A 14,603-nucleotide genomic window follows, 5' to 3' on the forward strand; every position below is an offset into this window, starting at 1 on the left:
GAACCTTTCATGTAAACAGCTGTGACTTCATTCCTATTTTGCAACGATGAGTAGAATGTATCATACACAAAGTTTCCATTCATATTTTATTCCAATACTCTAAAAAATGTCCTTCTGTTGAGCTGGACTTTTGGATTTTGGGAGTTTTGCATCTCATCCTAAGGCTGTAGGCCTATAGAAATCTCACTCTATGGAATCACGTCTAATAAGCATCAATAAATCGTCGGCAAGAATGACAGAATTATGATAATCGTATCCATGTTCATGAACGTTTCCCACTTTCAGGCCGACAGGATGTACACCCTATTATGTGTAAGTGACTGCAGCTCGTATATTAATAATTTTATGTTTCAACACCACTCTCAATACCATTCACTATATACGCGATGTCATAATAGTGCCTACATATACACCCTTCAAGACCTAGCTATGGTTATATAGTGGAGAATTACTGCAGAAATTGTCATCTCATCCACAGTAGATTGGCACCGCTTAATTTCATTGTACATGTTATCAGAGCAAGTTAGAAACAACGTTAGTTTCTTCAAAATAATTAATGCTTGCGTCGAGATGTTTTTATCATTGCAATTCAATGACTGACAGATTGCCCTATACATTGATGTAAATAAGCACCGAATTAATAAATGTTAAGTAGTAGCAGCCATGATAAAAAAAAACACGGTAATTTCACTATTACGAGCAAAAATTAGTAGAAAACTTCGTCAATTTGAGGGAGAAGCAGAATTCTGATGTATTAGAAAGTGTTGCCAACTTAAAGGTCAGTCTGTACGATAGTAATAAGGGTGCTCTAAATTTTGAAACTACACTGACTAATGTTGGATATACACACACACACACACACACACACACACATATATATATATATATATATATATATATATATATATATATATATATCCTATGATATATCGGCTACATTCTCTTTTTTTACATCTACCTTGAAACACGCGCATACAACGAATTTTTAAAAATGTGACTAAAGATAAAACAACAAATCGCAGTAATGTGGTTAAACTGGGTCTTTACGGGTTGAACTTGATTTCAGTTCTCTATAGGCCTATATGCTCTTGAAGAACGCTTGCCATACATATCCCCTAAGAATTACGGCCGGTGTTTTCTTCATTGCCATCACGGCGGCAGATTAGCGTTTTCCCCCCACACTACGTGAGTCATATGTCGGGTGAAAAGTAACCATAATTTCACTGACAAGGACAATCGAGGCGATTTTTTACATGGCAAGTCTGTCTCTCCTAAGTCAGAACTGCTAAATAAAAAAAGAAAGTTACCGGCGAACTGCATGAACAATATTTTCTTATCTTTTTTTGCTTTGTTTTCCTTTTCTTTACATGGTGACGTAGACAGCATCATGAATGGGTACTAACTTATGTGTGCTACACATCGTTGCGTTATTGCATCGCAACTGTGGTGGGTGGTGGTGTTGCGATAAGAAATTCACTTATTTCATACACATACACCCACGCGACGCACACGTGCACACACACATACACATTATTAAACAAAAATACGAATTATTATACACAGAATGTATTATGTGTACAGTCAAAATGATCCTCATTATGGTCAAAATAAACTCTTCACGCATGTTATTATTTCTTCGTTTATATCCTCGTTTGTTTGTTTGCTTGTTTTGTTGTTGGTGGTTGTGTTGACAGCAACTTGTACTTTTCTTTTATACTGACTTCCACATTGAATCATAAAATCTCTTTGGTACCCACCCCTACGTGGACGCCTCCTAATAAGTGATCGTACACACTATACTACTCACTTGGAGGATATGAACGGCCCTTTCAAAAGTCAAACCGTGTCCCGTCGCATTAGGTATTGATGGATTCAGTTTTGTTTTGGTTATGTATACCCTATAAACATCTCATTTTAAGATTTTCGTTCTCGTTCTTTTTGTCGGACTGAGTTGAAATCTCAAGAATGTGCATTTCAATTGCCATGCGGCGACGTAGATACAGTTATTTCTTGGAGAGCAGGAGCGCAGCGGGAAAGGTCAGTCCCATTCTTCCCTCCGTCTGAGGAATATAAATATAGTTATAAGTCTTTTATATGATAAATATTAACGGAGAGGTGAGGCCAATATCTTACCCGTTTCGACTCTACCTGAACGTACTACTTCACTCATGTATGACATTATGACAACACAATGGCCGCGGTGATAGCGAGTTAACGTCGTGAAGATGTACAAACAGCAATCATGGTAAAAGTATCTAATTTGGCAAAATGCGCCGTCTGCTGATGAGTTGATTTCGGGAGACAGAAAAGTTCTCCCCAGTCAAGACGCCTTCTTATATAGTTTGTGCATGATCTTTAAGAAGATTGTGATACGAAGTATCACAATTGAAACACTGAATTTTCCACAACGTTGACTGTTGTTATTGGTTGTGTGTTTTAGCTGTCATGACTTTAGATTTAGTTTCCGTGTTTATACATCGACAATCAGCGGCACAGATTCGATGTCACAGAAAATTACTAAAGACAGCGTTGTTCAAAGCTTTCCCGCCAAAGCGTAAAGCCTACAATGAAATCATAATACACAAACTTACAATTGCTATGATGTACTTACGTGACAGGACTGTCTGGAGAGATAACATTCCCTGAAAAAGAAACAGCCGCAGAAGCACCATAATACACATGTTGTCAGACTGAGCTAATGAATATATCCTTGCTCCGTACACGTTGGTACTGCGTTTATTCCCTCAAGAGCCTCAACTCTGGGACAGAATGTAACGTCTCTTGTCGTTGGAAAGATACAAAAGTCAATGCGAAGGAAACTGAAATATTTGCCGAAAGGATGAAAAAGCGAGCAGTGCTGACATACATATCTTAGTGAAAGTTTTATCCAACCGTGCAGAGGGTGTTGCTGGGTCTAACGTCTGCTCAACTGATGACGGATCCTACTGCAGCGAACTGTCTGCCTGGGACGGTGCATGGCGTAGGCAGGTTCCTGGATATGCTGAGGTGGGGAGGGGGGGGGGGGGGGGGAAGAGGGAGGGGAAGATGACGTCATGACATCGGTGTCACACTGTGAAGACTGCTTGCCGGATATATATCATGATCAGAGTTTTAGTATAACAAAAATTATTTCAACAATTTTCTTAATGTAAACGCGAAATGAATGAATGAGCTATAACAAAAATTCCAATTTTCACTTAACAAAGAGGTAGTTAATATTAGTGATTAGGGCCTATATGACTCTTGAAATAATGGTAGCCTTCTAAACATTCTCCTTGTATTCTCTTTTGATACTGGAACATGGAGACAGAACAATCGTATTAATTATGCATTGTATCAAGAAAAAAGTTGCGTGCTCACACTTTGAATCATACAAACTTTTCCTCATCGGACTTGCAACAGCACTGTGGGCGAAAGGCCCTTCCTAGCATGATAATCGGGAGATAGTGTGTTTGCGAGGGAGAGAAACTTGCACACTGCGTCCTTCCCCCTCCCCAGCTAGAAAGCTATTGTGGGAACCGATGGGGGGGGGGGGGGGCTTCTATATCCACCCCCACCCCCGCCCAGTTGACTACACCCCCGGGTAACGTCATCTTCCTGAAGTTCTGCAGATCTGTAAGCACCAAGAGCCCCACTATTTGACCTCCTTTTGACTCCAGCTCGTTGGGCCCCGGTGAGACCAAGAACACGATCGTATAGCAACAACCTTGGCTTTGACAGTCAGTTGATATACCCCTCCCCTATATCTTTGACTTCCAAATTTAGGATACAGTGTCAACAGATTCATTTACAGTTTCAGGCTCGGGAGCATCAATGTTGATATCACAGGTCAAGATGATAATGTGTTTGACTGTCTCTAGCTCCCACTCTAGCTCTCTCTCTCTCTCCTTCTCTCTCTCTCTGTCCCTCTCTCTGTCCCTCTCTGACTTCGTCGTCTTTCTCTGTGATCCAGACGGCGAAAAAAAATACGTAAAGGTGTACTACATACCTTGAGAGTTTACAGGCTTTAGTAGCCATGACAACCTGATCTTAAACTTTAACACTTCATCCCTCTGACCCGTTGTAGCATAGGTGATGTCGAGAAACGAAAGTTGGTGCGATATACAATAGTATGTTCCTGCTGCTGTTGCGAAAATATCTGGAAACCACATAGAAACAGGTAAAACGTTTAAACTCATGGTCACACATGCAGAAGAAATTATCAGTGCATAACATTCATTTTTTTTTTCGATTCCAGATAATCATGCTTTATTTCCATCAAAGAAAAGTGTATATATGTCAATTATCATGCCATTCATATTGTTAAACAATTGGAAGGAAGTTCACATCATAGAATATGATTTGAAATATGTATATACGTGCAGTTATCATAGAACGAGAAAACAATCAACATTTTGCAATGGTAGCAACAAAACAAATAAAGCGATAGAAAAGAATGACTTACTGAAAAGCGGATCTTTTAACATGATTAAGAAGTATATATCGCAAGAAAAAACAATGAAGCAATATCATATACATATATATATATATATATATATATATATATATATCCATGCAAAATAAGTCTCCGTATAATAATAATGATAGTAGACATTTATAGAGCGCCTTTTCCACTGGATGCAAAGCGCTATGACATGTCATCCCTGGTCCCCATAGGAGATAAAATATATACAAAATACCAGGTAGTGACAGTATAAGTCCAGTGCACATAATTATGGGGACATCAAAATAGATAAGTATTCAAGTTTTGTTTGAAATGATCAAGTGTGGGTGAAGATTTGAGAAGAGGAGGAAGCTTATTCCACAGCCTAGGAGCAGAAGAAGAGAAAGCTGCATCTCCGGCTAGTTTTTTCGTGTGTGGTTGAGTAAAGGTAACGGATGATGAAAGACGAGTGCGCCTAGAGTGAGAGTGTCGTACCAGACACTCCCCAATGTACTCTGGAGCTCTATTGTTATAATAATAATGATAGTAGACATTTATAGAGCGCCTTTTCCACTGGATGCAAAGCGCTATGACATGTCATCCCTGGTCCCCATAGGAGATAAAATATATACAAAATACCAGGCAGTGACAGTATAAGGCCAGTGCACACATGGGGACATCAAAATAGATAAGTATTAAAGTTTTGTTTGAAATGATCAAGTGTGGGTGAAGATTTGAGAAGAGGAGGAAGCTTATTCCACAGCCTAGGAGCAGAAGAAGAGAAAGCTGCATCTCCGGCTAGTTTTTTCGTGTGTGGTTGAGTAAAGGTAACGGATGATGAAAGACGAGTGCGCCTAGAGTGAGAGTGTCGTACCAGACACTCCCCAATGTACTCTGGAGCTCTATTGTTGACTACTTTGTAGACCAGAAAGAGAAGCTTGCAGGATATTTTTGCTTTGACTGGCAGCCATTGGAGTTGACGTATAATAGGAGTGGCATGAGAACGTGAACGAACATGGTACACTAGTCTAGAGGTTCATTCTGAACTCTCTGTAAGCCATCCGCATCAGCCTGACTGATTCCGCCAAGAAGAGCATTACAGTAGTCGAGTCGCGAACAGACCAATGCACGGACTGCTGCGTGACAAGTAGAAGCATCAATAAATTTTCTGATCCTCCACAGATTTCTGATGTAGTAGTTAGCTAACTTACAGATCTGTGAAACATACATGCTCATCTTTGCACCAGAGGAAAGATAACTCCAAGATTGCGCACATGATCAGATGGAGAGATGAGAGTTGTACCAAGAGCAAGTTTGATGTCCTGTACAAGCTTAAGATGGCGTTGGGAGGCAAGAACAAGAAACTCTGTTTTCTCTTCATTGAGTTTCAGCTTGTTCAGAGCATGGACCTAGGTCCATGTTCAGAGTCATCCATTCCTGCACTTTACCCACACATCTGGACAATGCATTTAGAGTGAGTTTAACCCTGGAAGGGTCACTGGGGTCAAACTCAAGATAGATTTGCACGTCATCTGCATACATATGATACTTAACATTTTCAGCACGAAGAAGATTTCCAAAAGGACCGGTATACATGGTGAACAATAGGGGCCCAATTACAGATCCCTGCGGAATGCCAACTACTGAAGTACACTCCCTAGACAAGTGACCAGACACGCAGACACGACTCCTTCGATTTGTGAGGTAAGAAGCCATCCACTGTAGAGCTGAACCTTCGATACCAAAAGTGTTGTGTAAGCGATGGAGCAGAATTTCATGATCGATTGTATCGAACGCAGCTGACAGGTCAAGCATTACCAGCATAACCTCTTTCCTTTTGTCAATGCTGCGAAGGATATCATCTTGGACTTTGAGGAGGGCTGTCTCGCAGCTATGGTTACTCTTATAGGCCGACCGAAAGGACTCGGAGAGATGAGACTCGTCCATGTACTGAACAAGCTGAGATGTGACTACATGTTCGATGATCTTGGATCAGAACTCGATATTGGAAACTGGTCTGTAGTTCTTTAGAATGTCCTTGTCACATGAGGATTTCTTTATCACTGGAATCACAATAGCTTGCTTCAGTGAGTCTGGGAAGGTTCCTGTTGATAGAGAGACATTTACCAAAGCAGTGAGCGAAGGAGCAAGAATCGGAACATGCTTCTTCAGCAACCATGTAGGTAAAGGATCAAGACAGCAAGTCTTAGAAGTTAGCTCAGAAAAATCAAATTCATGTTGAGTTTGCTGATCTGCGTACATGGGGTTCAAGACCAAGTTGCAGCACTGGTTACTCGGGTCACAGCTAATAATCTCTGACCTTATCAGCAAAGAAGGATGCAAACTTGTTACTCACATCTACTGGTGAATCATGAGCTGGTAAAACAGTGTCCTTGCGGTTGAGGAGAGAATTAATGATTCCAAAAGCAGACTTAGGAGTACAGTCTGAAAGCTTTTCCTTAAAGTATTCAGATTTAGCAGTGAGGAGAGCCTTCTTGACCTTGTCCTTTGCGTCGTGGTAAGACCTGAAGTTCTCGGGGGATTTCACTTTGCGCCATCTCCTTTCCGCCCTACGACGTTCCCGACGGGCAGAGGATATATCCTCATTGTACCACTGAGAATGACGTCTGTGTTTGAATGTCCGCACTGTAACTGGAGCATGATGATCAAGCACAATCGTCACAGCAGAGTTAAAGAAGTCAACAAGTTTATCAACATCTCTACAGTCATCAAGAGAAGCACCTTCATCGAGCAATGTACCAAGATCATTAGAAAAATTCTCATGGTTCATATCCTTGTACTCTCTGAAAGTGAGAGTTCAAAATACCCGTGGCCTTGGTATGTTTAGATGAAGACAAATAACATAGTGATCAGATTCATGGTTGTTGCAGACCTCACTATCAGTCAGAATTGACTCATCTGATCTGGTGATCAAGGGGTCCAAAGTGTGATCGAGTCTATGAGGGGGTTGATTAATGTGCTGGACAAGATCACATGACTCCAAAGCAGAGTTGATTTTACTCACGTCAGCCTGACTTGGACGATCAAAATGAACATTTAGATCCCTACCTATTACCAACTTTCCTGGAAGCAGATTCAGTTCCTGGACAAAATCCTCAAACTCTGCAATGAATGTGGAAGTTTTAAATCCGTTCTTTGCTGATGGTGGAGGCCTGTAAATGATCACATAGTGCACTATTCGGGAAATGTTAGACACAATAGAATATTCAAACTAGAAACATTAAGTGCATGTAAAACATCCTTATTGTGTATAAGTTTGAGTTCCTTCTTTGCAAGGATACCGATACCACCACGATGCCCTAGATCGATGGTTGCTGAACGAGATACCTTGATGAAAGTGTACCCAGGTGGAGTCAATTCTCCTGTGACGACTGTATCCTCGGCAGGGAGCCACGTGTCAGTGAGAAACAGCACATCAATGTCCTTCTCAAGAACAAAGTCACACACAAAGTGACTCTTATTACAAACAGAGTGAGCATTCCAATATACTACCTTGAGAATATCTACATCAACAGTTTTAAAAGCTTGACTGGATGGGCTGACGTGTTTGAATTCACGTCTATGCATGTGACAGCCAGCCCGCTTGCCTCTCGCATGGAATATGCTATTTTCTTTCAAGACATTGTAAGCTTCTACAGGAATTGTCCTGCTTGCATGACCTCTTAGAGAAAACAGCTGTGATCTGGTGTACTTGAAAGAGGTAGAAAGTCTTGGCTGAATAGCTCCATTGTTGCAGCAGTCTATTGACTGCAGATCACTACCCTCCATTTGCATGATAGTGTTCCATTTAATCTGGCTTCCACAGAGTTTCCATAGGCCTGTGGTGGAACATGTAGACATACAGAGCATAGACAAGGTAAACCAGGTCAAAATCTTGCTACTAAAATCCATGCTGGCAGAATGATGAAAAATGCTGAAACTTGTCCTGGAGGATCACTGCACTGTACACTAGCACTGGTAAATGTAAAATACAAAACTCCATTATGAAAATGACACAAATGGGATGACATTCAGGGAGCAAACTTTGCTATGTGGCAGCAGGAATACAGCGCCCTCTACCTCCGTATGTACTGTTAAAGGATCTGATGATTGATATATGATTATGATGTTATAAGTATATAAAAGCGTATCATAAACAGAACCTGTTTTCCATTTTCTCCATTTAGAATACCTTGGACGGTATGGTAATCTAAATGCTTAAGCAATATTTTGTTTATTTGTTTTAGCAGAAACTGAAGTCATATTATTCCTGTGAGTGCCGCCTCATTGTTTTTACCCCACTTATTTCTGATTATAATGATAGTATCCTTACCTCAATGTCATATTTTTTTTTCCTGCCATATTGGTCACAATGGCTTCCGATGTTATGGAATTGACTGTTCAAATACATTTCATTTTATTTACATGCTTTGTACGCTATATAAAAGTGTGCATGGAAACATTTTCGTAAGACAAACAAACAAATAAACAACCTGAGCCACTGAATTGGTTTTTATTTGTTTGATTTTTTATTATATATTATCATTGTTTGTATCGAGATATAGAGCACTACCTTCTGTTTTATTTCTTCTTTCGCCCTCTGTGATCCAAACTATGCTGGCGCTCCAGTGACAGTGAACTTTCAAATACAATTTTGTTTGAAGTTATACAATTCCACCTCATACTTCTGTAAAATTGTGACTGTTATTATCATGACTTGCCTTCAATCACATTTTCCACGCACGCGTGAATCCAAAACAATGGCCAGATCTCAGTGATGCCTAGAACATACGTTACACGCTGTCGGTGAAATCATGGAGCTACTACTAGTATGTAGTAGCTCCATGGTGAAATATCAGAGCGTCGACGGTGGCCACTTTAATACGCGGCACAATCACATAGTCTAGCAGCCAGAAAGGGTCCCCGTGCACCCCCCCCTAAAACAAAATTCTACGATATGTTCGAAGATCGTCAGAACCTGTATTTTCCGAATCCGGTTGTCGCCAGCGGAAAAAAAGGTTGCGTGCGCGTCTTATTTGCATATTTCTAAGATGGGCGCCGCCCGTTGCTAGGAGACGGATTATTTTTGAATAACTTTAGTTAGGAATAACAAATTACCATAAAAATGGTATCATTTTGAAGAGAATTAAATTTCCTACAAGCTGATACCCCATTTGATGGGATAAATAGTTGTTGTCATGAAATATTAAGGAAGGAATTATGTTTTTTAGCATTTTTCTAAAAAGATACGGAATTTGGTTATAATGTTCTTTTCCATACATCTAATATGCATTTACAAATAACATTTGAAATTTCCTAAAATTATCCCCCAGTCATAGCTATTATCATGTGAAAACGGCTTTCCAATACACCAATTCCTTTAAAAGTTACACGACATTAAAGGGGATATGGTTCAATAGGTTTTACAGCAATATTATTTTAAGGGTTATAATGTCTCCGCGCGCAATTGCGTAGGTTCTGTATCTGGGGTTTGTTGTAGATCACTGCTATCTATTGATCAAATCTCATCGAAATCGGCGAAGAAAGAAAGAAAAATTACACTTTCTATTCCTTATATGAATTAAAAATGTTTTTTTTTCTATTCTGTGTTACCAAACTCAATCCATTCAGCTTCCCATATGAACAGTTTCTTGTCTTTTTGGATTCCCTCCAAAATCACAACTTATCTGATATTAAAAAGTTAAAGAAAAAAATTTGACGTGACAGTTTCCTCTTATTGGAAGATTAAAGTGAAAAAAAAAAGAAGAATCTTATGCTAAAAGCCCTAAGAAATAAAGAACTTGTTAAATGGCCTTTCAGAGTTTAAAATGAAACATGGCTATCTTATTTTTTCATAACAAAATGAAGGGAAGTATCTGTGTAGTTCATGTCGGCCCATACTGGGTTACTATTCTTCAGAAATGGTCCCCGTGCACCCCCCCCCCCCCCCAAAAAAAAAAAAAAAAAAAATCTACGATGTGTTCGAAGATCGTCAGAACCTGTATTTTGCGAATCTGCTTGTCGCCAGCGGAAAAAGGGTTGCGCGTGCGTCTAATTTGCATACTTCTAAGATGGCCGCCGCCCGTTGCTAGGATACGGATTATTTTTGAATAACTTTAGTTAAGAATATCAAATTACCATAAAAATGGTATCATATTAAAGAGAATTAGATTTCCTACAAGTTGATACCCCGTTTTATGTAATAAATAGTTGTTGTTATGAAATACTAAGGAAGGATTTTTTTTAACATTTTTCCCAAGAAATACAGATTTCAGTAATGTTTTTTCCATACATTTAATATCTGTTTACAAATAACATCGGAATTTTCCTTAAGTTAAACCCCATAAATAAGTATTATTATGTGAAAGCGGCTATTCAATACACCAATTCCTTTAAAAGTTACACGACATTAAAGGGAAAAGGTTCAATACGGTTATACAGAAATTTAAGGGTAATGTCGACGGCCGCACTTGCGTAACGCGTGTAATACTATAATAATCATTGCAAGTATGAGACCCTATCACTTCTTACATCCAAATTATTGATTAAATACCATTAAATCTTGTGGAATATGAAAGCAAATTAAATTTTTTATTCGCTATCACCTTTGATCTACTCAGCTTCACTTTTAGTTTACGTCTTTTTTCATCAAATAGAATAAAGGCCTTACGAGAGGTGTAATTTCATGACGGCCGAAACGGGCTTACCTGGATAGGGGTTTCCAACATATCGATATTAATCAAACTTCTCTTCATCAACTCTCATTCTTCTGATCATCTTCACACACATACTCACACCTCCAATATCACACACAGGCATTCATGCAGGGGAAATGAGCTCAGTCGTGAATTTCGTGAATTTATTCAATACGCCATCAATGCATTCATGGAACATCAAACTCGAATGCTTTATTTAGATGTCGAAATAAGAGTTACATGTATACCGCACAAGCGAAATATTTCTCACCATGCTCTAGCAGGAAATCAATTAATTTTTTTAAGATAAGATCGCACATACGTGTTCTCATTCTTTGGTGGTTCGCCTGATGGTTTTTAAACATATTGCTCACACGTTTATTATTGCCAAGAAACTAATAGATAGATTACAAATACCAAGGAATGGCATTGATAAAAACGAATAGTTGCAAGTCAAATCCAGTCGCTTTCAAATTCTGTTTTTTTTTAATAAAAAATGATTTCATGCACTTAACTTTATCACATGGGTTGATTTAAATGCAATACAACGTAAACTTGGTTGTTAAATCCGTTAGGAGTGACTAATAATCAATATTATACAAAAATGAGAGAGAGAGAGAGAAAAAATGTTATGGTTAAGTAGACCATGGATCTATAAAACATGAGGGAAATGTCTGAGGGAACATTAACCATGCATGCGTGTATGTATGTATGTGTGCATGTATATACTATAACTATGTATATATAATATATCTATATCTATATATAAATATATAATATATATATATATATATACAAATAGATATATATATATATATATATATATATATCAATCACGTTTATATTTATGCAGGTTTGTATACTTTTGTGTTGTGTGTGTTTGTGTTCAAGGATGTTTGTGTATGACTAATGTGTTAAACATTAGACATATTCAGAGTGTAAATGTTTAACCACAACGAATACAATATTTTCATGTTTTCCACAGAAATTAGACATCTATTATAATTAGATAAATTTGCTAAAATGATTTGAAGTGTATCTGCTATAGGCGCATCTGACGTGCAATCCACTTTATAGAGCGCATGTAAGTTCCGCTGGAATAACAACTCATGCATGAGTTAAATACACCATCCAATGTTTTCAGATATCCATGCCCTACTCGTCCGCCGGTCCTTTTTAGATAGAGTAACTATAAATGTGCATGATCAATACCCAAAAGATTATTGACATTGCACGTTAAACACTTTCACTAGGTTGCCATTGTCGCGAGTCTCGATATGCTAATACATGTATACTATCTACCACAAATCGATTCTTAGTCTACGAGTGACCGTGGTGATCTTATCATGGCTTATCACATCTTGAGGTCTATGGTGGTAATCGTGTTGATCGTAGAAGAATTATTGGACTGTTCGAAAAATTACTACGATCAACACAATGTCTTTGACTGACATCAAGATTTGATTATCTGATGATCAGCACGATTAGTCCGCGAGTAAGACCACGATTTCGGACGAATCGAGAAAGTGGACCCAGCTTAGTGAATGCCACGAGAGTGGTAACGTACCATAAGGATAATCAACACGACAGTTTCAATACCGTACATATCAATATTTACATATCTTCCAAGATTACTTCACCTATGTAGTCTAGATTCTTTTGTATGCCTCCGCCAAGAAGTGGTGCCGGAGGCATTATGTTTTCGGGTTGTCCGTCCTTCCGTCCGTCCTTCTCTCCGTCCGTAATGAATTTTGTGGACAGCGTAACCAAAAAAAAAAAAAAAAAAAAAAAAAAACTCTGAAATTTGGCATGTATGTGTATTGGGGGTGAAATTCTGCCTATCAACTTTTGGGTGCACATGCTCAAGGTCAAAAGTCAAAAGGTCGAGGTCAAATGCTTAAAATTTCACTATTTCCCTCATATCTCTGCAATGCCTAAAGATATTTTCTTGAAACTTAGTGTATACAGGTATTACCCAATTAAAATTCACTGGTAAAAGTTTGGGGTCATAAGGTTAAGGTCAAATGTGAAAAGGTCAAGTGAAAATGTTAAAATTTTACTTTTTTTCTCTGTATCTTGGATATTGTTCAAGGTATCTTCATGTCAGGTCAGGATGATCTGCTACTGGTACCCTGTAGCCCAGTACAACCTGTTTCAGGGTCAGATTGTCGGCGACTAAACCGGCAAACCCACCAGTCTCCAACTGGAGAATGGTGAGGAGGGTGGCTGGACACCCTGGTGGAACTAAAAACAAGATCTATCTTAAGGGCATCGACTCTGGAGAGTCAACGATGGCCATCCAGCAATGCAGAAGGACCCGGCCACCCACTGCATTTTCTTGGCCACGATAGTTCTTATGAGAGTTCGTAAACATTGTGGAAAACCGGCATCTGATGGTGGGACCCGCAGGCCAGATGATGCGTCAATGGCTACTGGGGAAGAGGAGCGTGTTGCACCGACTAGGCACAGCTGTAAGGACGCAGAATATACTGCCGATAATCCTGTGCATGAAAGGAGCAGCACAAACCTGAGAAAACCTAGAATTATAGGGACATGGAATGTTCAAGGAATGAATGCTGACAAGATGGAGATCATCATAACCCGAATGGGAGAACAAAATATCAGTGTGCTTGGTATTTCAGAGACTTGGTGGCTCAACCAAGGTCGTTTCACTACCGAAGATGGCTACACAGATGTGTATTCAGGCAAAGACGGCGGAAAGAGGGAACACGGAGTAGGCTTCATCCTGGACAAAAACTCGGCTAAGTCTTTCTTGGGTTTCAACCCAATAAGCAAAAGAATTATTACTCTCAGACTGGAAGGTCACCCATTTAACATCTCCGTCATCCAGGTCTATGCGCCAACATCTACTGCATCTGATGAAGCCATGGAAGACTTATGATCAGCTCCAAGATACTCTTGACAAGATTCCGAACAAAGATGTTCTTGTGATAATGGGAGACTGGAATGCAAAAATTGGCAAATCAGTGACCAAGTCTAAGATCGTCGGAAAATATGGATTGGGAGAAAGAAATGAACGTGGAGATAGTTTGGAAGATTTCTGCCAAGCTAATGACCTGATTGTTGGAAACACTTTCTTCCAGCAGCACCCCCGAAGACTATGGACATGGAAGAGCCCCGGGGACAATGTAAGAAACCGGATTGACTATATTCTCGTTAAAAGAAGATGGCGCTCTTCACTGCTCAGTGTTCGGACAAGACCAGGTGCAGACTGTGGGAGTGACCACCAGCTTCTGGTTGCACAGCTGAAACTAAAGCTCAAAGTAAAGAAGAAAGAGACACCACCATTAAGGTTTGATGTAGACAACATACCGGAACAGTACACTGTTAGTGTGAGCAATAGATTTCAGGCACTTCTTCAGATTGATGATGAAGAGCTGTCTCCCAATGAACTGTGGGAAGGAATGAAAGAAGCAGTGTTAAGCACAGTTAAGGAGATCATCCCAAAGAAGAAGAAGAAGAAG

General features: G+C 39.4%; 2 protein-coding genes across 2 annotated transcripts in view; one reads left to right on the forward strand and one right to left on the reverse strand.

Moving 5' to 3' along the window:
* LOC139742710 (MAM and LDL-receptor class A domain-containing protein 1-like) overlaps positions 1 to 7,214 on the reverse strand; it is a 38,152-nt gene extending 30,938 nt beyond the window's left edge. The window contains exons 1-3 of the mRNA XM_071653237.1: positions 6,744 to 7,214; positions 5,727 to 5,832; positions 3,989 to 4,138 (exon numbers count right to left, since the gene is read on the reverse strand). Coding sequence (XP_071509338.1) covers positions 3,989 to 4,138; positions 5,727 to 5,832; positions 6,744 to 7,214 — 727 coding nt within the window. The remainder of the gene's footprint in view (positions 1 to 3,988; positions 4,139 to 5,726; positions 5,833 to 6,743) is intronic.
* Positions 7,215 to 13,423: 6,209 nt separating this feature from the next.
* LOC139742711 (craniofacial development protein 2-like) lies at positions 13,424 to 14,020 on the forward strand. The gene has a single exon (XM_071653238.1). The coding sequence runs from the start codon at positions 13,424 to 13,426 to the stop codon at positions 14,018 to 14,020; it is 597 nt and encodes a 198-aa protein (XP_071509339.1).
* The last annotated feature ends 583 nt before the right edge of the window (positions 14,021 to 14,603 follow it).

The sequence above is a fragment of the Diadema antillarum genome, unplaced genomic scaffold, assembly GCF_040938485.1.
Source record: "Diadema antillarum isolate AM-2024a unplaced genomic scaffold, OU_Dant_1.0 seq00001016_RagTag, whole genome shotgun sequence".
Lineage (NCBI taxonomy): Eukaryota > Metazoa > Echinodermata > Echinoidea > Diadematoida > Diadematidae > Diadema > Diadema antillarum.